The 23,238-nt window shown below is 50.3% G+C and overlaps 1 protein-coding gene across 2 annotated transcripts in view; it reads left to right on the forward strand.

The window, feature by feature from the left end:
• The window catches only part of LOC122546883 (uncharacterized), a 71,557-nt gene extending 50,176 nt beyond the window's left edge, over positions 1-21,381 (forward strand). Inside the window, exons 3-6 of one of the 2 annotated variants that reach the window (XM_087981064.1) lie at positions 857-1,061; positions 7,775-7,942; positions 19,035-19,184; positions 19,281-21,381. In XM_087981064.1, coding sequence (XP_087837190.1) covers positions 989-1,061; positions 7,775-7,942; positions 19,035-19,184; positions 19,281-19,507 — 618 coding nt within the window. In that variant the 5' untranslated portion in view covers positions 857-988 and the 3' untranslated portion in view covers positions 19,508-21,381. Of the gene's footprint in view, positions 1-856; positions 1,062-7,774; positions 7,943-19,034; positions 19,185-19,280 lie in introns of those variants that run through there. The other variant, XM_087981065.1, reaches the window with a different exon arrangement.
• Positions 21,382-23,238: the final 1,857 nt, after the last annotated feature.

The following is a 23,238-nucleotide window of genomic DNA, read 5'->3' on the forward strand; positions in this document are numbered from 1 at the left end:
GGGATCCACACTCACTGATCCCAGAGCTGATCCTCACTGGGAACCCTCACTCACTGATCCCAGAGCTGATCCTCACTGGGGATCCTCACTCACTGAGCCCAGTGCTGATCCTCACTGGGAACCCTCACTCACTGATCCCAGAGCTGATCCTCACTGGGGATCCTCACTCACTGATCCCAGAGCTGATCCTCACTGGGGATCCTCAGTCACTGATCCTCACTGGGAATCCTCACTCACTGACCCCTGTGCAAGAAGGTGATGTTGACCTGGAATTGAGAGGAGAAAGTGAGGTCTGCAGATGCTGGAGATCAAAGTTGAAACTTTATTGCTGGAACAGCACAGCAGGTCAGGCAGCATCCAGGGAACAGGAGATTCGACGTTTCGGGCACAGGCCGAAAACTCACTCTTCCTGAAGAAGGGCCTGTGCCCGAAACGTCGAATCTCCTGTTCCCTGGATGCTGCCTGACCTGCTGTGCTGTTCCAGCAATAAAGTTTCAACTGGAATTGAGAGAAAGGCTATGCGAAACAAAGAACAAAGAACAAAGAAAGTTTACAGCCCAGGAACAGGCCCTTCGGCCCTCCAAACCTGAGCCGATCCAAATGTACTATCTAAATATGTTAGTCAATTCTTAAGCATCTGTATCCCCCTGCTCCCCACCTACTCATGCATTTATCCTGACGCACCTTAAATGAATCTACCATGCCTGTCTCTACCACCTTTGCTGGCAATGGTTTCCAAACACCCACTACCCTCTGTGTGAAATACTTGCTGCATGTATCCCCCTTAAACTCTCCACCTTTCTCCTTGAAAGCATTAAGCCACAAACATATCTGATACCTATTTTCCTCTTTGCAGCAATGAAACTGCATTCACAATGAAACCAGAACTTCTTGCTGTGTCTGCTTCAGCCCACATGCATAATGAGTGCGTGACAGCCTCCAGCCGCAGAGCCCTGAGGAGAAGGGGTTCGACTCACTGATCTGCACAATGAGCATTAACGGTCAAAGCAAGATGAAGTTCCTCTCTAGCATTCTCAACCTTTGTGCTCTAGTTACTGGAGGTGAGACTTTTATTCAATAGTTCACGTTCTGGCTGATCACTTCAGTGAAAATAAATGCATGGATTATTCTCATAACAATGCAGTTGATGATGCCAACAGTATGGGTTCAATTCCTCCACTGTCTGATGTTACCAGGAAGGATGTTCCTCCATCTCTCCTCTCTCCTCAGGCATGGCGACCCTCAGGTTAAACCCCCTGCCTGTCTTCTTTCTCTCTCTCTCTCTAATGAGAGAGCAGCCCTTACTCTCTTAGGATGACGATAATTTTCTTCTCTTCTCTCATCTGTGGAGTGTGTGAAAGTAATATCCTTTATACCATCATAAGTGTGTGAGTTTTCTAGCTCGTTCTTTGAAGAGGATGAGATACCCAACCTTGGCTGACCTTGAGAAGTGAGTATTCATATGAACCTGTGGCAGCCTGTGTAGTGTGGGTGCACCCGCAGTGCTGTAGGGAAAACGAATCCAGGATTCTGACCCAGCGAAGGAATGGTGATATATTTCCAGGTCAGGATGGTGAGTGGCTTGGTGAAGGAACATACTGGTATCCCCTTGTATCTGCTGCTCTAGTCCTTTCAAGGTGATAAAGGTCCTGAGTTTGGAAGGTGCTGAGTAAAGAGCCTTGGTAAGTTGCTGCAGTGTATCATGTGGAGAAAGTGAGGTCTGCAGATGCTGGAGATCAGAGCTGGAAATGTGTTGCTGGAAAAGCGCAGCAGGTCAGGCAGCATCCAAGGAGCAGGAGAATCGACGTTTCGGGCATAAGCCCTTCTTCAGGAATGGGGAAAGTTTGTCCAGCAGGCTAAGATAAAAGATAGGGAGGAGGGACTTGGGGGAGGGGCGTCGGAAATGTGATAGGTGGAAAGAGGTCAAGGTGAGGGTGATAGGTCAGACTGGGGTGGGGGCGGAGAGGTCAGGAAGAAGATTGCAGGTTAGGAAGGCGGTGCTGAATTCAATGGATTTGACTGAGACAAGGTGGGGGGAGGGGAAATGAGGAAACTGGTGAAATCCGAGTTCATCCCTTGTGGTTGGAGGGTTCCTAGCCGGAAGATGAGGCGTTCTTCCTCCAACCGTCGTTTTGTTGTGGTCTGACGATGGAGGAGTCCAAAGACCTGCATATCCTTGGTGGAGTGGGAGGGGGAATTGAAATGTTGAGCTACAGGGTGGTTGGGTTGGTTGGTCCGGGTGTCCCAGAGGTGTTCCTCCTACGCTCCAGTGGAAAAAGTCCCAGTCCATCCAGCCTCTCCTTATAACTCAAACCTTCCAGTCCCAGGAACATCCCTGTACATTTTTCTTTGCACCCTCTTCAGGTTAAAGTTAAAAATCACACACTTCAGTTTAACAGCATCCTTCCCATAGCAGGATGATCAAGATTGTACGTGGTGCGTGAGTCCCACCTACTGCTGGAGGATGTAACAACACATCAGAACAGATCAAGTTTCACCATAATTAAGAATCCAGAATGAAACAGTCAGTGATAGGTGTACAAGATGATTAGGGGGTTAGATAGGGTCGACAGTATGAACCTTTTCCCGCGTATTGAGTCGGGTATTACAAGGGGGCATAGCTTTAAATTAAGGGGGGGTAGATATAGGACTGATGTTAGGGGTAGGTTCTTCACTCAGCGAGTCGTTAGTTCATGGAATGCCCTGCCAGTAACAGTGGTGGACTCTCCCTCTTTATGGGCATTTAAGAGGGCATTGGATAGGTATATGGAGGATAGTGGGTTAGTGTAGTTTAGGTGGGCTTGGATCGGCGCAACATCGAGGGCCAAAGGGCCTGTACTGCGCTGTATTCTTCTATGTTCTATGTTCTATCTATGATAGTACTGAGGCAATGTTACTGAGAAATTACACCAATTCCACAGCTCAACTCTGAAATCGATGTAATTAATCACACAAGTGATTACTTGAGGATGAAATGAGTTCTCTGTGATTTCCTGGAGCAACATTTATCTCCCGTTAATAACCAGGCACCTACCTTCAGACAGGTCACTGGAGGGATATTATGGGATAGCTCAGAACATGGAGAACATAGAACAGTACAGCACAGAACAGGCCCCTAGGCCCACGATGTTGTGCCAAGATTTAATCCTAATGTAAAATATAGTAACTTAACCTACGCACCCCTCAACTCACAGCTCTCCATGTGCATGTCCAGCAGTTGCTTAAATGTCCCCAATGACTCTGCTTCCACCACCACCGCTGGCAACGCATTCTATGCATTCACAACTCTCTGCATAAAGAACCTACCTCTGACATCTCCTTTATACCTTCCTCCTAATATCTTCAAACTATGACTTCTTGTACCAGTCCATCCTGCCCTGGGGAAAAGTCTCTGGCGATTGACTCTATCTATTCCCCTCATTATTTTGTGTACCTCGATCAGGTAGATCCAGGTTGCTGAGCGTCAACTGGTTGCTGGGTTTCCCTGCACTATGACGGAGATTGAACCTCTGACCAATGTTTGGAAGGGACCTGAGAAGTCCTGGACACTCCCAAGGTGCTCGTTCCTCAGTCCCACACACATGAGCTCCGTTCCATGTGACTCCAACCTAGGACCATCACTTTCTCCATGTTTGCATCTTTTCACAGCCTCTATGCGGACCTTTTACACTGGTTACATTTAAGCTGGAGACTGTCCCCACATACTGCTTGAGTCAGCAATGCATGACTTCCTTAAGCACAAGAATCAGTGAGTATACATCTAAATAGTGTCAATTTCTTCGAAGTTTGCAAAACCATGATAATGGATGGTGGACTGGCAGATCGAAATGCAGACGGATTGATAAATTGGAAGATAAGCAGTTAGATAGACAGGTGGACAGGTAGGTAGTTGAGTGACTGCTTTAGATACAGAAGTAGAGTCATTGTGTCATGGAATCATACTGCTCAGAAGCAGGCCCTTCAGTCGAACTCATCCATGTCGACCAAATTTCTTAAAGTGAGCTAATTCTATTTGCCTGCCTTTCTCAAAACCTTTCCTGTCCATGTCCCATCCAAATCTTTTTTAAATGTTGTAATTCTATCACTTCCTCTGGCAGCTCGTTCCATACATGCGCCATCCTCTGTGGAAAAGGCCCCCCTTTCAAATCTTTCCCCTCTCATGTTAAACATACACCCCCCCCCCCATTTTTGGACTCCCCTGCTCTGGGGAAAAGACTTCGGCCATTCACCTTTTCTCTGCCTGTCATGATTCTACAAACTCGTGATGTCATCCCCTCAGCCTCCTACGCTCCAGTGAAAAAAGTCCCAGTCCATCCAGCCTCTCCTTATAACTCAAACCTTCCAGTCCCAGGAACATCCCTGTACATTTTTCATGCACCCTCTTCAGTTTAACAGCATCCGTCCCATAGCAGGATGATCAAAATTGTACGTGGCGTGTGAGTCCCACCTAAATGTAATAACACATCAGAATAGGTCGATTCAAATATATCCCACCTTAATAGATGGATAGACATGTATGCATGAAGTAACAGATGAAGTAATTGTTTATATGGAGTTGACACCAGTCTATCTATGCTTCCAGGTTCAAGAAATTCCACGAGGTAAAAACAATGACTGCAGATGCTGGAAACCAGATTCTGGATTAGTGGTGCTGGAATAGCACAGCAGTTCAAGCAGCATCTAAGGCGCTGCTCCTTAGATGCTGCCTGAACTGCTGTGCTCTTCCAGCACCACTAATCCAGAATCAAGAAATTCCAGTTTCACTATTAAACGCTGTGGATTCTGCAGGGGAACCTATTCCTACAAACTTGGCTCCGTCTCACATTTTGAGGGATCCCCTTGCTGCAATTCTGACTTTTGTAACAATGTCAGTCATCAAGATAAGGTCAGAAACATGTAGGACCAAGCAGCAGCCTCAGGTGTATGGCACAGTTGAAAAGGAACAAGCTGTCAGGGCTGTGCTGACACAGGAACGATGGGCTGAACTGTCTCTGTGTGGCTGATTAATGACAAGGGTAACTCTGTGTTTATCCCTCCCAAGCTAATCCCATTGTAATCCTTAATGTTCGGTGTTATTCTTTCAGTACAACAAAATACAACATTGAATGGTCTCAAGTGCTATGGGTGCTACAGTAATTCAGTCAGTGAGTTTGCCAACAGCTTATGGAGTCAGCTCCACGTATGGAGTCAGCTATTACAAGGGGGCATAGCTTTAAATTAAGGGGGGGGTAGGTATAGGACAGATGTTAGGGGTAGATTCTTTACTCAGCGAGTCGTGAGTTCATGGAATGCCCTGCCAGTAGCAGTGGTGGACTCTCCCTCTTTATGGGCATTTAAACGGGCATTGGATAGGCATATGGAGGATAGTGGGCTAGCGTAGGTTAGGTGGGCTTGGATCGGCGCAACATCGAGGGCCAAAGGGCCTGTACTGCGCTGTATTCTTCTATGTTCTATGTTCTATGTTAACCATTGTGAAATGTACAGGGATTGAGAATTGCTGTGGATATAATGACATTCATCTACCCGTTGGTAAGTTTCTGAGCTCTTGTCCCATGGGAAGAGGTGAATTGTCTCACAGCGTCTTCAAGGAAAGTTTCTTCACTGAGGAAAACATTCTCCTGGAGGGAAGTTTGCAAATGAAATTCAGGCATGAAATCCGGTTGTGTAATGCGATATTATTTCATGCTGATGGTGTGAATTCTACAATCACAACCCACCTCTGGAATCCTTCTCCAAACAGCCATCAAATGAAAATTGGCCGTCTTCCCTCCCACATAATTCAATCGGAAAAAAAGGGATTTCGGAATTAGTGCTTTCAAGGAGCAGAGAGATGGACAGAGAGAGACAGAAAGGGACAGGCAAGACAGAACACTGGAATTAGGGATGGTCAACATGCAGAAAGGAGGAGTAAAGAAATGATGAGCGTTTGTAGGGGCTGGAGGGGGTTACAGAGATAGGGAGGGGGTTACAGAGATAGGGAGGGGGTTACAGAGATAGGGAGGGGGTGTAGGGGCTGGAGGGGGTTACAGAGATAGGGAGGGGTGTAGGGGCTGGAGGGGGTTACAGAGATAGGGAGGGGTGTAGGGGCTGGAGGGGGTTACAGAGATAGGGAGGGGTGTAGGGGCTGGAGGGGGTTACAGAGATAGGGATGGGGTGTAGGGGCTGGAGGGGGTTACAGAGATAGGGAGGGGGTGTAGGGGCTGGAGGGGGTTACAGAGATAGGGAGGGGGTGTAGGGGCTGGAGGGGGTTACAGAGATAGGGATGGGGTGTAGGGGCTGGAGGGGGTTACAGAGATAGGGAGAGGGTGTAGTGGCTGGAGGGGGTTACAGAGATAGGGAGGGGGTGTAGGGGCTGGAGGGGGTTACAGAGATAGGGAGGGGGTGTAGGGGCTGGAGGGGGTTACAGAGATAGGGAGGGGGTGTAGGGGCGGGAGGGGGTTACAGAGATAGGGAGGGGGTGTAGGGGCTGGAGAGGGTTACAGAGATAGGGAGGGGGTGTAGGGGCTGGAGGGGGTTACAGAGATAGGGAGGGGGTGTAGGGGGTTACAGAGATATGGAGGGGTGTAGTAGCTGGAGGGGGTTACAGAGATAGGGAGGGGGTGTAGGGGCTGGAGGAGGTTACAGAGACAGGGAGGGGGTGTAGTGGCTGGAGGGGTTTACAGAGATAGGGAGAGAGTGTAGGGGCTGGAGGGGGTTACAGAGATAGGGAGGGGGTGTAGTGGCTGGAGGGGGTTACAGAGATAGGGAGGGTGTAGGAGCTGGAGGGGGTTACAGGAATAGGGAGGGGTGTAGGGACTGGAGGGGGTTACAGAGATAGGGAGGGTGTATGGGCTGGAAGGGGTTACAGAGATAGGGAGGGGTTGTAGGGGCTTGAGGTGGTTACAGAGATAGGGAGAGGGTGTAGGGGCTGGAGGGGGTTACAGGGATAGGGAGAAGGTGTAGGGGCTGGAGGGGGTTACAGAGATAGGGAGGGGTGTAGGGGCTGGAGGGGGTTACAGAGATAGGGAGGGGTGTGGGGGCTGGAGGGGGTTACAGAGATAGGGAGGGGTGTAGGGGCTGGAGGGGGTTACAGAGATAGGGAGGGGTGTGGGGGCTGGAGGGGGTTACAGAGATAGGGAGGGGTGTAGGGGCTGGAGGGGGTTACAGAGATAGGGAGGGGTGTGGGGGCTGGAGGGGGTTACAGAGATAGGGAGGGTGTAGGGGCTGGAGGGGGTTACAGAGATAGGGAGGGGTGTGGGGGCTGGAGGGGGTTACAGAGATAGGGAGGGGTGTGGGGGCTAGAAGGGGTTACAGAGATAGGGAGGGGTGTGGGGCTTATAGGGGTTACAGAGATGGGGGGGAAGTGAATGCTGGGTGCAAATGCAGATATGCAATCATGTAGGATCTGCAGGAAGTGACACGGCCTGGACAGGTGCAGGATGTGAAAAATCACATGACACAGTTTCTCGTCCACCAGATTTATTTGGAAGCAATAGCTTTCGGAGCGCTGCCCCTTCATCCTCAGCTACTATCACCTGGAGTCATGTGATTTTTATCTTTGTCCACCCCAGTCCAATACCACCATCTCCACACTGGACGTAAACCTCTCCTGAAATCTCGTCCCAAACTTTGGAGTTTGTTTTGCTTTTTCTGTCAAAAAATACAAATCCTCGTTTGAATCCAAAGATTTTACCTTTTCCAGGATTCTGGGAGGTTGCGATTTTATTTCAGGGACAGGCATTTGGAACGAACAACAGCCCGATTGAAATGACCTGGACCTTTCTGTCACCAACAGATGCTGTTTTTGGTTCTGTTGCTGTCAACGGCTGTATGTCCGAGAACACTGGTCAGTTACTCAAATCACCGTCAAGTTTCGGAGTACAAACTATTTCTGAGATCCAGTTTTGTGACAGGAACCTTTGTAACCAGGAGTGGACCCACCCAGGTATGGACACAGCACAAGGTAGGTGGGGAACTGAGAATTACACTGTGCGTCTCGCTGTCTAATATTCTGCGTTCATTCTCTGTTGTGAAGGGTGAAAATGTCACTCCACTGACAGAGTGTATGGAAGTGATCAATCCACTGTGACACAATGCATCTCTTCAGACTGTAAGGCAATCTCGGTAAAAGAAGAGCAACCCAAGAATAAACTCTGCTCTAAATACTGTATCTGTAGATCCATTTGTTGGGAATTATTAAGATTTCAATTTCGTTGTTTAACATCAATCGCTATAAAGCCTGGAGTAATATACTAACAACAAGCTCTTGGACTAATATAACACCCAATGCAGTACAACACCTGAAGGAATCTGACATTATAAAGTAATACTCGGTTTGACGCCAAGTAACATGGAGGTCTAACAGCTGTGAAAGAGAAGGGAGGTGCAGAGGGTGATAGGCAGGGAGGTGCAGAGATAGATAGGAGAGAGGGAGCGGGGGAAGTTGAGGGAGGTGCAGAGATAGAGTAGGAGAGAGGGAGCGGGGGAAGTTGAGGGAGGTGCAGAGATAGAGTAGGAGAGAGTGAGCGGGGGAGTAGAGGGAGGTGCAGAGATAGAGTTGGAGAGAGGGAGCGGGGGAATCAAGGGAGGTGCAGAGATAGAGTTGGAGAGAGGGAACGGGGAGAGCCGAGGGAGGTGCAGAGGTGTAAGGAGGAATCCCAGCAGTTGAGACACCAGACAGCCGAAGACATGAGTGTACCACATGTGGAGTGAAGGGAATTGGGGATAACATAATGGGAGTGAAATGCAGCGTCTCAGAGACCTCCAAGAGCTCCAGGGGGCGAGAGGACATTACAGAGATAGGGAGGGGTGCAGGGGACTATTGGGGGTTACAGACATAAGGAGGGGTGTAGGGGCTGGAGGGGGTTACAGAGATAGGGAGGGGTGTAGGGGCTGGAGGAGGTTACAGAGATAGGGAGGGGTGTGGGGGCTGGAGGAGGTTACAGAGATAGGGAGGGGGTGTAGGTGTTGGAGAGGGTTACAGAGATAGGGAGGGGTGAAGGGGTTGGAGGGGGTTACAGAGGTAGGGAGGGGGTGTAGGGGCTGGAGGGGGTTACAGAGAGAGGGACGGGTGTAGGGGCTGGAGGAGGTTACAGAGATAGGGAGGGGTGTGGGGGCTGGAGGAGGTTACAGAGATAGGGAGGGGGTGTAGGTGTTGGAGAATGTTACAGAGATAGGGAGGGGTGAAGGGGTTGGAGGGGGTTACAGAGGTAGGGAGAGGGTGTAGGGGCTGGAGGGGGTTACAGAGATAGGGAGAGGTGTAGGGGCTAGAGAAAGTTATAGTGATAGGGAGGAGGTTAGAGACACATGGAGGGATATATTTCATGTTGGAAGCACACTGCTTGATGTTTGTGCGAAGATTTGTAGCTCGGGTGCTCGATGTTGTGGTTCTGTTCGCCGAGCTGGGAATTTGTATTGCAGATGTTTTGTCCCCTGTCTAGGTGACATCCTCAGTGCTTGGGAGCCTCCTGTGAAGCGCTTCTGTGATCTTTCCTCCGGCATTTATAGTGGTTTGTCTCTGTCGCTTCCGGTTGTCAGTTTCAGCTGTCCATTGCAGTGGCCTGTATATTGGGTCCAGGTCGATGTGTTTGTTGATAGAATCTGTGGATAAGTGTCATGCATCTAGGAATTCCCTGCTGTTCTCTGTTTGGCTTGTCCTATAATAATAGTGTTGTCCCATTTGAACTCATGTTGCTTGACATCTGCATGTGTGGCTACTAAGGATAGCTGGTCGTGTCGTTTCGTGGCTAGTTGGTGTTCGTGGATGCGGATCGTTAGCTGTCTTCCTGTTTGTCCTATGTAGTATTTTGTGCAGTCCTTGCATGGGATTTTGTACACTACATTGGTTTTGCTCATGCTGGGTATTGGGTCCTTCGTCCTGGTGAGTTGTTGTCTGAGAGTGGCTGTCAGTTTGTGTGCTGTTATGAGTCCTAGTGGTCGCAGTAGTCTGGCTGTCAGTTCGGAAATGCTCTTGATGTATGGTAACGTGGCTAGTCCTTTGGGTTGTGGCATGTCCTCATTCTGTTGTCTTTCCCTTAGGCATCTGTTGATGAAATTGCGAGGGTATCCGTTTTTGGCGAATACCTTGTATAGGTGTTCTTCTTCCTCTTTTTGCAGTTCTGGTGTACTGCAGTGTGTTGTGGCCCTTTTGAACAGTGTCTTGATGCAACATCATCAGAAATATACACATAGACAAGGAAGAAACCATGGTCTCATTCGACGTAATGGCACTGTTCACCTCTATCGACAAAACCCTAGCCAGAGAAACAATAGCCAACCTGCTGGACATACAGAACAGACAACAGGACAGGGAACCTATCAACAAAGACGGCATACTCAAACTACTGGACCTGTGCCTCACAACACACTTCACATTCAACAACCAAATATATGAACAAATCAACGGCACACCCATGGGCTCACCCATCTCAGGACTCATAGCAGAAGCAGTAATGCAAAGGTTAGAACAAACAGTCTTACCGCAAATTTAACCCAAACTCTGGGTCAGATATGTCGATGACACGTTTGTAATCATTAAAAACACGGAAATAGAGAACACACACTGGATCATCAACTCCACACTAACAGGAATCCGATTCACTAGAGAGGAAGAAAAGGACAACCAACTCCCATTCCTAGACGTGATGGTACAGAGAACACCTAACGGAGAATTCACCACAAAGGTATACAGGAAAGCCACACACACAGACCAAGTCCTAAACTATGAAAGCAACCACCCCAACACACACAAACGAAGCTGCATCAGGACACTGTTCAAAAGGGCCACAACACACTGCAGCACACCAGAACTGCAAAAAGAGGAAGAAGAACACTTCTACAATGTATTCGCCAAAAACGGATACCCGCGCAATTTCATCAACAGGTGCCTAAGGGAAAGATAACGGAACGAGGACATGCCACAACCCAAAGGACTAGCCACACTACCATACATCAAGAGCATTTCCGAACTGACAGCCAGACTACTGTGACCACTAGGACTCATAACAGCACACAAACTGACAGCCACCCTCAGACAACAACTCGAAGGACCCGATACCCAGCATGAGCAAAACCAATGTAGTGTACAAAATCCCATGCAAGGACTGCACAAAACACTACATAGGACAAACAGGAAGACAGCTAACGATCCGCATCCATGAACACCAACTAGCCACAAAACGACACGACCAGCTATCCTTAGTAGCCACACACGCAGATGTCAAGCAACATGAGTTCAAATGGGACAACACTACTATTATAGGACAAGCCAAACAGAGAACAGCAGGGAATTCCTTGAGGCATGGCATTCATCCACAGATTCTATCAATAAGCACATCGACCTGGACCCAATATACCGACCACTGCAATGGACAGCTGGAACTGACAACCGGAAGCGGCAGGGACAGGCCACTATAAATGCCGGAGGAAATATCACAGAAGCGCTTCACAGGAGGCTCCCAAGCACTGAGGATGTCACCTAGATAGGGGACAAAACATCTGCAACACAAATTCCCAGCTCGGCGAACACAACCACAACAACACTGTTTGATGAATGCACTTCAGCCAGAACAATAGGGCAGACATCTGCCTGCATGGCCCTTCCTCTGGCTTATGCCTAACTTAAATGCCTGACTGTGTTTGTACAGATGGAACGATCGGACAGTCTGTTGTGCGTGGCTGTGGGAGCTGTGCTGACAATCTGTCCTTTAATACTGGGACATTCTCAGTGGAATCAGTCGAGTCCTGCTGCCAGTCAGAGCTCTGCGACCACGCAGTAATCATGGCTAGGTCACCAACATACACACGACAAAGGATGAACTTTATGTCCATGTCAAAATGTAAGAAAGTGTCTGTCACGAAGATAGAGGCCATTCGACCAATCCATATAGACTTGGATTTGTTTTCCCTCATGGATTTATTGAGCTTCCTACTTCAACCGATATGATCCATCTTGACTACTTCCTGCGTTTACTTGCTTCACAATCTCCCACTGGATAAGGACGGATCTCCTGAATTCCTGCTTGGATTTGTTAGTGCCTCTCTGATATTGATGGCCCCTAGGTCTGGTCTCGCCACGTCCTCTCTCCCTCTGACCTATCAACGTTGTAGGGTTTCTGATTTGCCATCAGTAATTTGCTGATTTTTCGGTGGATTTGAGTCACCCCCAGATCCCTGGTTCTGACACGGGGTCTTACTTCAGGAATGTGAAATGAAGAAGGCAGTAGGCAGGTTGTTCAGGGCAAAAGAATCTCTGCATTTATTTAACTGCAAAGTGGTAAGGTTCATGCAAGGAATAAATCGCCAAATGCATTAGAACAGTGAAATTGGCACAGTTGTAACTAGATACACTATCAAATTAAATAGAGCACTATTCAAAGCTAAACAGCAGTTTTAATCACAGACACTTACTTCAGGCTTCCGACTACTGGAGGACCCTGCACTGTCACCACACATCTTCCCCCTTCCCACTAGCTTGGTTGGTATCTTTCAGGTCTCGGGAGTTTCAGCTCACCACTGGGGAACAGCCTGTTGTAAAGTGCTTCCAGTTACTGTAGTTCTTGCTGTAGGTTCCCTTAGCTTGGAACAGGCCCGTGTCTGGAAGGCCTTGTTCAGTTAGCACTTCAACTCATAGAGTCTTAGAGACATACAGCACGGAAACAGACCCTTCAGTCCAACTCATCCATGCTTCTAGTTATCCCAACCCACAGCCCATATCCCTCCAAACCCTTCCTATTCATATACCCATCCAGATGCTTTTTAAGTGCTACAAGTGTATCAGCCTCCACCACATCCTCTGGCAGCTCATTCCATACACACACCACCCTCTGTGTGAAAATGTTGCCCCTTAGGTCCCTTTTATTTCTTTCCCCTCTCACCCTAAACCTGTGCCCCTCTAGTTCTGGACTCCCCGACCCCACGGAAAGACTTTGACTATTTACTCTATCCATGCCCCTCATGATGTTATAAACCTTGTTTTACATCCCCCCCGCCCCCGCCCCCACCCCCACCCCGCCCCCCGCCCCCACCCCAGGTGTTCTTTGTTGAGATGATGCTTTTAATCATGGCTTCCTGATTCAGCTTCTCAGTTCCTCCTCTGTGGTTTTTCGTTCCGATGTTGCTTGTTGGGGGCTGGAAGCCTGTGGGGAAATTGTTTCTGCAGGTGCTTGACATTGGTAATAGCTCTCTCTCTCCCAGATCAGTTAAAGATCACACAACACCAGGTTATAGTCCAACAGGTATAATTGGAAGCACTAGCTTTCGGAGCGCTGCCCCTTCATCAGGGGGTTGTGGAGCAGCATCATAAGACCCAGGATTTGTAACAGCAGGATTACTGTGTCATTGAATGTAATAGCAAACAAATTTAGATTAAGTCTTTCATCTTTTAGAATGATCATGTTAGTTTTGGTTCTAAAAGATGAAAGACTTAATCTAGATTTGTTTGATATTACATTCAATGACACATTATTCAGGTTGTTAGAAATCCAGGGTCTTATGATGCTGCTCCACAACCACCTGATGAAGGAGCAGTGCTCCGAAAGCCAGTGCTTCCAAGTAAACCTGTTGGACTATAACCTGGTGTTGTGTGACCTTTAACTTTATCCACCCCAGTCCAACACCGGCATCTCCAAATGGTGTTCCTGGTGTTCCCTTTGAGGTCAATTGGCTTCCTGACAGTTAAGAGTAGGCATGAGTATATCTTGAATATGTGAAATGTCTGGTATCACTGAGCATGAATATTGGTTGAAGCTGATCTGCCAAGACTACATTCAGCCTGGGTTGGATGGGGTTAGGCCCGGTTGATGGGGTTAGGCCCGGTTGATGGGGTTAGGCCTGGTTGATGGGGTTAGGCCCGGTTGATGGGGTTAGGCCCGGTTGATGGGGTTAGGCCCGGTTGATGGGGTTAGGCCTGGTTGATGGGGTTAGGCCTGGTTGATTGTTCTTTTAGAGAGACTGTGTGAATTGGATTTTTGGGCCGAACAATGGCTCTCTGCAGCTCTCTCGATGGCTTGTTTATTTTCCCAGAGTTAAAAATCACACAACACCAGGTTACAGTCCAACCTGTTGTGCTATAACCTGGTGTTTGTGTGGCTTTTAACTTTGCCCACCCCAGTCCAACACTGGCACCTCCAAGTCATATTTTCCCAGAGACTAACATGGCTGCCTGTGTGGTTCTTTTACATTGAAAAGTTAGTTGAAGAGTCCAGGGTTTTGGTCCAGTATTTCAGAAAATGGGGATTTTCGCTCATTCCTACAACATCTTTCATTATTCTGAGATATTAAAGAGAATTCCCACTCAGTTGCTCCCTTCTCAAGGAAAGAGCAGTAGATTACCACAGATCTAACCTGGAGCTTCAGATGATGATCTTAGCAAATTTCATTCATCTTCTCAAGTGCCTCTCCATCTGCTCGGATGAGGAGACATAGCACTTGTGACCATCCCAGATACCCACCTATTTTGAACAATGTGCCTTTCCTCCCCCCATTACCCAGATAGCCCTCTGCTGCACCACCTCCCTTCCCCATTCCACTGCTCTAAACCACCCCATGCAACAAAGACAGAGTCCCCCTTGTCCTCACCTACCACCCCACCAGTCTCCGCATCCAACCCGTCATTCTCAAACACTCCCACCAACACCAACTAGACCACACCAACGAGAACACCTCCCCCCCACCCCCCCCCCCCCCCCCCCCCGGCTCTCTGCAAGCACCCTTCCCTCCGACAGTCCTTGGTTTATGTCACTCTCCCCCCTCCCCACCCCCGAATCCCCAGGTACCTTCCCCTGCAACCGGAAAAGATGGAAAACCTGTCAGTACACCACCCCCATCACTTCCATCCAGGACCCCAAACAGTCCTTCCAGGTGAGACAGAGGATCACCAGCCTCTCCTCCAACTGGATTTACTGCATCAGGTGCTCCCAGTGAGACCAACTCCACATCAGGGACACCGAGCGTAAACTTAGGGAACGCTTCACCGAGCATCGCAGCCGGGTCGGCAGGGGACGGCCAGATTCCCCAGGCACCGCCCATTTCATTTCCCCCCTTCCAACTCCCTTCCTGACATGACCATCCTCCCAGTCACCGCCCATTTCAACTCCCCCCCAACCACTCCCTTTCTGACATGACCATCCTCCCAGACACCGTCCCTTTCAATCCCCCTTCCCACTCCCTTTCTGACATGACCATAGTCCCAGTCCAAGCCCATTTCAATCCCCCCAACCACTCCCTTTCTGACATGACCATCCTCCCAGTTACCACCCATTTCAATTTCCCTTCCCACTCCCTTTCTGACATGACCAACCTTGGTCTCCTCCATTGCCACAACAAATTGGATCTCAAATTGGAGTAACAACACCTCATCTTCTGCCTGGGCACTCTTCAGCCTAGAGGACTCAACAGTGTGTTCGCCAGTCTCAAATAACGTCCTTTCCATCCCCCTCTCTCTCCGTCTCCGTCTCCCTCCCTTCCACTGCTCCCTGCCATCAACCAGATTCATTCCTCCCATTGACCAACCAGGTCATACCCGCTGCCTGTTCTCTCCTATCATTACTTCACCACCTAGTCCACACCACCCCCTTTATCTGCAGCTCCGCCCATACCCACTCCCAGTCCTGAAGAAGGGTTACACCCAAAATACAGATTTCTCCATCTCCTGATGCTGCCTGCCTTGCTGTGTTCCTCCAGCATCCTGCCTGTCCCTCCTGATGCTGCCTGCCTTGCTGTGTTCCTCCAGCCTCCTGCCTGTCCCTCCTGATGCTGCCTGCCTTGCTGTGTTCCCCCAGCCTCCTGCCTGTCCCTCCTGATGCTGCCTGCCTTGCTGTGTTCCCCCAGCCTCCTGTCTGTCCCTCCTGATGCTGCCTGCCTTGCTGTGTCCTCTCAGCCTCCTGCCTGTCCCTCCTGATGCTGCCTGCCTTGCTGTGTCCTCCCAGCCTCCTGCCTGTCCCTCCTGATGCTGCTTGCCTTGCTGTGTTCTCCCAGCCTCCTGCCTGTCCCTCCTGATGCTGCCTGCTTTGCTATGTACCCCCAGCCTCCTGCCTGTCCCTCCTGATGCTGCCTGCCTTGCTGTGTTCCCCCAGCCTCCTGCCTGTCCCTCCTGATGCTGCCTGCCTTGCTGTGTTCTCCCAGCCTCCTGCCTGTCCCTCCTGATGCTGCCTGTCTTCCTGTGTTCCTCCAGCCTCCTGCCTGTCCCTCCTGATGCTGCCTGCCTTGCTGTGTCCTCCCAGCCTCCTGCCTGTCCCTCCTGATGCTGCCTGGCTTGCTGTGTTCCCCCAGCCTCCTGTCTGTCCCTCCTGATGCTGCCTGCCTTGCTGTGTTCCCCCAGCCTCCTGCCTGTCCCTCCTGATGCTGCCTGCCTTGCTGTGTCCTCCCAGCCTCCTGCCTGTCCCTCCTGATGCTGCCTGCCTTGCTGTGTTCCCCCAGCCTTCTGCCTGTCCCTCCTGGTGCTGCCTGCCTTGCTGTGTTCTCCCAGCCTCCTGCCTGTCCCTCCTGATGCTGCCTGCCTTGCTGTGTTCCCCCAGCCTCCTGCCTGTCCCTCCTGATGCTGCCTGCCTTGCTGTGTCCCCTCAGCCTCCTGCCTGTCCCTCCTGATGCTGCCTGCCTTGCTGTGTTCCCCCAGCCTCCTGCCTGTCCCTCCTGATGCTGCCTGCCTTGCTGTGTTCCCCCAGCCTCCTGCCTGTCCCTCCTGATGCTGCCTGCCTTGCTGTGTTCCCCCAGCCTCCTGCCTGTCCCTCCTGGTGCTGCCTGCCTTGCTGTGTCCTCCCAGCCTCCTGCCTGTCCCTTCTGATGCTGCCTGACTTGCTGTGTCCTCACAGCCTCCTGCCTGTCCCTCCTGATGCTGCCTGCCTTGATGTGTTCCCCCAGCCTCCTGCCTGTCCCTTCTGATGCTGCCTGACTTGCTGTGTCCTCACAGCCTCCTGCCTGTCCCTCCTGATGCTGCCTGCCTTGCTGTGTTCTCCCAGCCTCCTGCCTGTCCCTCCTGATGCTGCCTGCCTTGCTGTGTTACCCCAGCCTCCTGCCTGTCCCTCCTGATGCTGCCTGCCTTGCTGTGTTCTCCCAGCCTCCTGCCTGTCCCTCCTGATGCTGCCTGCCTTGCTGTGTTCCCCCAGCCTCCTGCCTGTCCCACCTGATACTGCCTGCCTCGCTGAGTTCCCCCAGCTTCCTGCCTGTCCCTCCTGATGCTGCCTGCCTTGCTGTGTTCCCCCAGCCCCCTGCCTGTCCCTCCTGATGCTGCCTGCCTTGCTGTGTCCTCCCAGCCTCCTGCCTGTCCCTCCTGATGCTGCCTGCCTTGCTGTGTTCCCCCAGCCTCCTGCCTGTCCCTCCTGATGCTGCCTGCCTTGCTGTGTCCTCCCAGCCTCCTGCCTGTCCCTCCTGATGCTGCCTGCCTTGCTGTGTTCCCCCAGCCTCCTGCCTGTCCCTCCTGATGCTGCCTGCCTTGCTGTGTTCTCCCAGCCTCCTGCCTGTCCCTCCTGATGCTGCCTGCCTTGCTGTGTCCTCCCAGCCTCCTGCCTGTCCCTCCTGATGCTGCCTGCCTTGCTGTGTCCTCCCAGCCTCCTGCCTGTCCCTCCTGATGCTGCCTGCCTTGCTGTGTTCCTCCAGCATCCTGCCTGTCCCTCCTGATGCTGCCTGCCTTGCTGTGTTCCCCCAGCCTCCTGCCTGTCCCTCCTGATGCTGCCTGCCTTGCTGTGTTCCCGCAGCCTCCTGCCTGTCCCTCCTGATGCTGCCTGCCTTGCTGTGTTCCCCCAGCCTCCTGCCTGTCCCTCCTGATGCTGCCTGCCTTGCTGTGTCCTCCCAGCCTCCTGCCTGTACCTCCTGATGCTGCCTGCCTTGCTGTGTTCCCCCAGCCTCCTGCCTGTCCCTCCTGACTCTGCCTGCCTTGCTGTGTTCCCCCAGCCTCCTGCCTGTCCCTCCTGATGCTGCCTGCCTTGCTGTGTCCTCCCAGCCTCCTGCCTGTCCCTCCTGATGCTGCCTGCCTTGCTGTGTTCCCCCAGCCTCCTGCCTGTCCCACCTGATACTGCCTGCCTTGCTGAGTTCCCCCAGCTTCCTGCCTGTCCCTCCTGATGCTGCCTGTCTTGCTGTGTTCTCCCAGCCTCCTGCCTGTCCCTCCTGATGCTGCCTGCCTTGCTGTGTTCCCCCAGCCTCCTGCCTGTCCCTCCTGATGCTGCCTGCCTTGCTGCGTCTTCCCAGCCTCCTGCCTGTCCCTCCTGATGCTGCCTGCCTTGCTGAGTTCCCCCAGCCTCCTGCCTGTCCCTCCTGATGCTGCCTGCCTTGTTGTGTTCCCCCAGCCTCCTGCCTGTCCCTCCTGATGCTGCCTGCCTTGCTGTGTTCCCCCAGCCTCCTGCCTGTCCCTCCTGGTGCTGCCTGCCTTGCTGTGTTCCCCAGCCTCCTGCCTGTCCCTCCTGGTGCTGCCTGCCTTGCTGTGTTCCCCCAGCCTCCTGCCTGTCCCTCCTGATGCTGCCTGCCTTGCTGTGTTCCCCCAGCCTCCTGCCTGTCCCTCCTGGTGCTGCCTGCCTTGCTGTGTTCCCCCAGCCTCCTGTTTGTCTACTTCGGATTCCCGTATCTGCAGTTTTTTGTTTTGTCTCTTACTGAATGTATTTGAAGAGCTATACTGTAAACTGTGCTCCAAATGTGCTCTAACAAGACCAAAACTGTAACCATAGGTGAGCTCTGATTGTAGGATGTGGAGACCAAATCACTGCACAATCCATCAAGTGTGGCCTAACCATGGGACATGGAAACTGTGAATGTACAGTGCTGCAAGTGTGGCTTCGTCAAAGTAGGTAAAGATCAGTACTGTGCGAAAGTGAGGACTGCAGATGCTGGAGATCAGAGTCGAGAGTGTGGTGCTGGAAGAGCACAGTAGGTCAGGCAGCATCTGAGGAGCAGGAGAATCGACGCTTCAGGCAAAAGCCCTTCATCAGGTTCCACACGTTTCAGCGCCACGCTCAAAGACCAGGCAGTTCTTCAGTTGTGAGGAATATGAATAGAATCTCAGACCTTATTCACCTGAGTGTTTTGTGTATCTGTGGAACTAACATGTGTCTTTCCTGTCTGTGGCTCAGGTGAAACAAACACCACCTTGAGCGGCCTGCAGTGTTACGGGTGTGTCCCGTATTGTAGCATCGATCCCACGAACATGAATTGCGCAGATCCCAGCAACTTGGTGAAATATGTCGGGCAGCAGACACACTGTCTTCACTCCTCAGCTACAGGTACATCATGTGTCTTACCGTGTCAAATTTTATTCTCGCATAACACTGACTTAGCATCGACGCGTCATCCTCCTAATACTGGCTTCTCTGTTTTAGATCCCCAACAGCAGAATGTCATTGATAAGGGCTGTGCTTCTGAGAGCATATGCAGAAACCCAGACGTCCTGAAGTTTTACGACCTCCAGCCAAAAGAAGACTTTTACTGCTGCCAAGACAGGGGCTGTAACCGTTGGGATTCAGGGGTTAGCACAGTACAGACAGCGACAGTCCCCCTCCTGCCATTAATTGCTCTTGTACAGAGTTTGTTTCAGTCAGGGCTGTGAGAGAATTCTCCATGATGTGGGAGATTAGCGGATGGTCCTGTCAGAGATTTTGTTTTTTTCTTATACGCAGCGAGTCGTGAATCTGTCTGAAAGGACAGGGAAAGCATATTCAACTTGATACAGGGGGAATTGGAAAAATATTTCATCACAAAAACAGTCACAGATTTTTGGGTGAGTGGGACTTGCTGCATTGCACTCTTGACAAGCTAATACAGCTACAATGGTTTGAATGTGGCTTCAATGATTCTTTCATTCCAAACGGAATTTGTTTTAGAGTCACAGAGATGTACAGCACGAAAACAGACCCTTCGGCCCAACCCGTCCATGCCGACCAGATATCCCAACCCAATCTAGTCCCACCTGCCAGCACCCAGCCCATATCCCTCCAAACCCTTCCTATTCACATACCCATCCAAATGCCTCTTAAATGTTGTAATTGTACCAGCCTCCACCACATCCTCTGGCAGCTCATTCCATACACGTACCACCCTCTGCGTGAAAAAATTGGCTCTTAGGTCCCTTTTAAATCTTTCCCCTCTCACTCTAAACCTATGCCCTCTCGTTCTGGACTACCCGACCCCAGGGAAGAGACTTTGCCTATTTATCCTATCCATGCCCCTCATAATTTTATAAACCTCTATAAGGTCACCCCTCAGCCTCCGACGGTCCAGGGAAAACAGCCCCAGCCTGTTCAGCCTCTCCCTGTAGCTCAAACCCTCCAACCCTGGCAACATCCTTGTAAATCTTTTCTGAACCCTTTCAAGTTTCACAACATCTTTCCGATAGGAAGGAGACCAGAATTGCATGCAATATTCCAGCAGTGGCTTAACTAATGTCCTGTACAGCCGCAACATGACCTCCCAACTCCTGTACTCAATACTCTGACCAATAAAGGAAAGCATACCAAACGCCTTCTTCACTATCCTATCTACCTGTGACTCCACTTTCCAGGAGCTATGAACCTGCACTCCAAGGTCTCTTTGTTCAGCAACACTCCCTAGGACCTTACCATTAAGTGTATATGTCCTGCTAAGATTTGCTTTCCCAAAATGCAGCACCTCACATTTATCTGAATTAAACTCCATCTGACACTTCTCTGCCCATTGGCCCATCTGGTCCAGATCCTGTTGTAATCTGTAATCTGTTGTAATGGAAATGAAATCACAAATTCCCACAGTCTATTTAGATTATTGCAATGACGGTATGATGCTATTTCTCAGTTGATGGTCACTTCAGTTGATAATTGATCAAGAGGATGGAGAAGGTTTGCTTTAGTTTTTTTTTACTTTAAGCATTGTTGGTTTTTATATCACTCACTATGGGGACAGTAAACACGCCAGAGAGATAACATTCTCTGCTCCTGGGCAGGAACTTAGACCATTTCCTCACATCCTCACGCTGTCTCTAATTCCCCATCTTCCCACCTCAGAAAGCAACGTTGTCTCTCACACAGCTCAAACATTAGGGAGCACTTTATTTTCAAGTTAAAAACGCTCTTGACTTCTGTTTTAGTTCCTGCAATACAACTTCAGATTATGCATCGCTCTCTCTGACCCACCAAAAACTGGAGTTTTTTCTCTCTCTCTCAGCCCCAGCAAAAAGTTAGAGTTCTCTCTCTACACCAAAGGTTTCTCTTGATGTTCTTTTCTCCTTGACTGGAGAAACGTTGTTCACGAGATGCTCTATTTTACTGAATTTGCCTTTGCCAGTGGTGTGTTTGTGAGATGTTACTGTATTGGACAGTTGCTGTTTAGTCATTAAATAATCCATTATTCTGTTAAGTTTTCCAATCAAGTTAAAGTTAAAGTTATACCATTTCTTTCTTCTGTTTTTATTTTAATCAGCGGTAAGAATAAAGTAAGTTTTGGTGAAAACTGAGTAGCGTGACCCATCGAATTACATCTGGAACACAGCATCTCGTGCTTGCCTTTAACTAAGATAAAGGCTATCTCCTTGATAAACTTGAAGGAGCTTTGATCTGATCTGTAACAATGGTGAAGTTAAAGAGGAAGGAAACCATGATTAAGCTCCAGTGAGATTTGAAATCATGACCAGAGTTCTAACCCCTAAGCAATACATTGTACATTAGCAATGGCATTAGCTGTAAGGAGGGGTTAGACATAACCGGGATTATTTTCACGAAATCCTCAGAGCCTATGGGGTGACCTAATAGAAATATATAAATTATGAGAGGCATGGATGGTGTGGGTATTTGGAGTCTTTTTCCCAGGGTGGCTCAGTGGTTAGCACTGCTGCCTCACGGTGCCAGGGACCCAGGTTCAATTCCCACCTCGGGCCATTGTCTGTGTGGCGTTTACACATTCCCGCCGCGTCTGCACGGGTTTGCTCCGGTTTCCTCTCACCATCCAAAGATGTGCAGATCGGGTGAATTGGCCAGAGCTAAATTGCCCCAAAGTGTTAGGTCCATTACTCACGGGTAAATGTAGGGGAATGGGTCTGTGTTGGGTTACTCTTCGGAGGGGCGGTGTGGACTAGTTGGGCCAAATGGTCTGTTTCCACACTGTAGGGAATCTAATCTACTAGGAGACATCAGTTTAAGGTGACAGGGAAAGTTTTAAGGTGATTTATGAGGTAAGTTTTTTTTACACAAAGTGGTAGCTGCATGGAATACCCTGCCAGGGGTGATGATAGAGACAAAATAACTGCAGATTTTGGAATCCCAAGTAGACAGCCAGGAGGCTGGAAGAACACAGCAAGCCAGACAATAAAGACTCTGCCTTTACTGCATTGGGAGGAGAGGATTGAGAGCAGTGGAATGAGGAATGGTCTGGCAGAGGGCTGTCTGGGTGACAGATCTCCCCTCCATTGCCTCCAGCCCAGCATTGCCCGGTTCTACCTGCCCCCCAAGATCCACAAGCCCAACTACCCTCACTGACCTATCGTCTCAGCATGGTCCTGTCCCACCGTACTCATCTTGTTCCTACCAGGACTCCATCCTCTCCCCCTTGGGTTCAGGCACCTCCCACCTACACCTGTGACACCAACCACACCCTCCACCTCTTCAGTAACTTCCAGTTCCCCGGACCCAGTGCTTTCTCTTCACTATGGACGTGCAGTCCTTGTACACGTCCACACCCCACAGGGATGGCCTCTAGGCCTCTGCTTCTTCCTCTCCAACAGACCCATGCAGTCCCCTTCCACCAGTACCCTCCTCCACCTCGCTGAACTGGTCCTCACCCTCAATAACTTTACATTTAACTCCTTGTGTTTCCACAAATCCAGGGGGTGGCCATGGGCACCCAGATGAGCCCCAGCTATGCCTGCCTCCTAGTTGGCTATATCAAACAGTCCCTCTTCAGTACCTACATTGGCACTGTACCCCAACTCTTCCACCATTACATCAGTGCAGCCTCTCGCACCCCAGGCTGTACTGGAACAGTTCATCGACTTTGCCCACAACTTCCACCCTGTCCTCCAATTCACTCGGTCCATCTCGACCACCTCCCTCCACTTTCTTGACCTCACCATTTCCACCTCCAGTGACAGTCTCCAGACAGACATTTACTACAAACCCACAGACTCCCATAACCAGCTGGACTACACCTCCTCGCACCCAGTATCCTGCAAGAACTCCATTCCATTCTCCCAAATCCTCTGCCTCCTCTCCATCTGCTCGGATGAGGAGACATTCCACTTGTGACCACCCCAGATACCCACCTATTTTGAACAATGTGCCTTTCCTCCCCCCATTATCCAGATAGCCCTCTGCT

This window comes from Chiloscyllium plagiosum, unplaced genomic scaffold (genome assembly GCF_037043375.1).
Source record: "Chiloscyllium plagiosum isolate Xiang-an unplaced genomic scaffold, Cpla_swu_hap1 HiC_scaffold_38, whole genome shotgun sequence".
NCBI classification, from domain to species: domain Eukaryota; kingdom Metazoa; phylum Chordata; class Chondrichthyes; order Orectolobiformes; family Hemiscylliidae; genus Chiloscyllium; species Chiloscyllium plagiosum.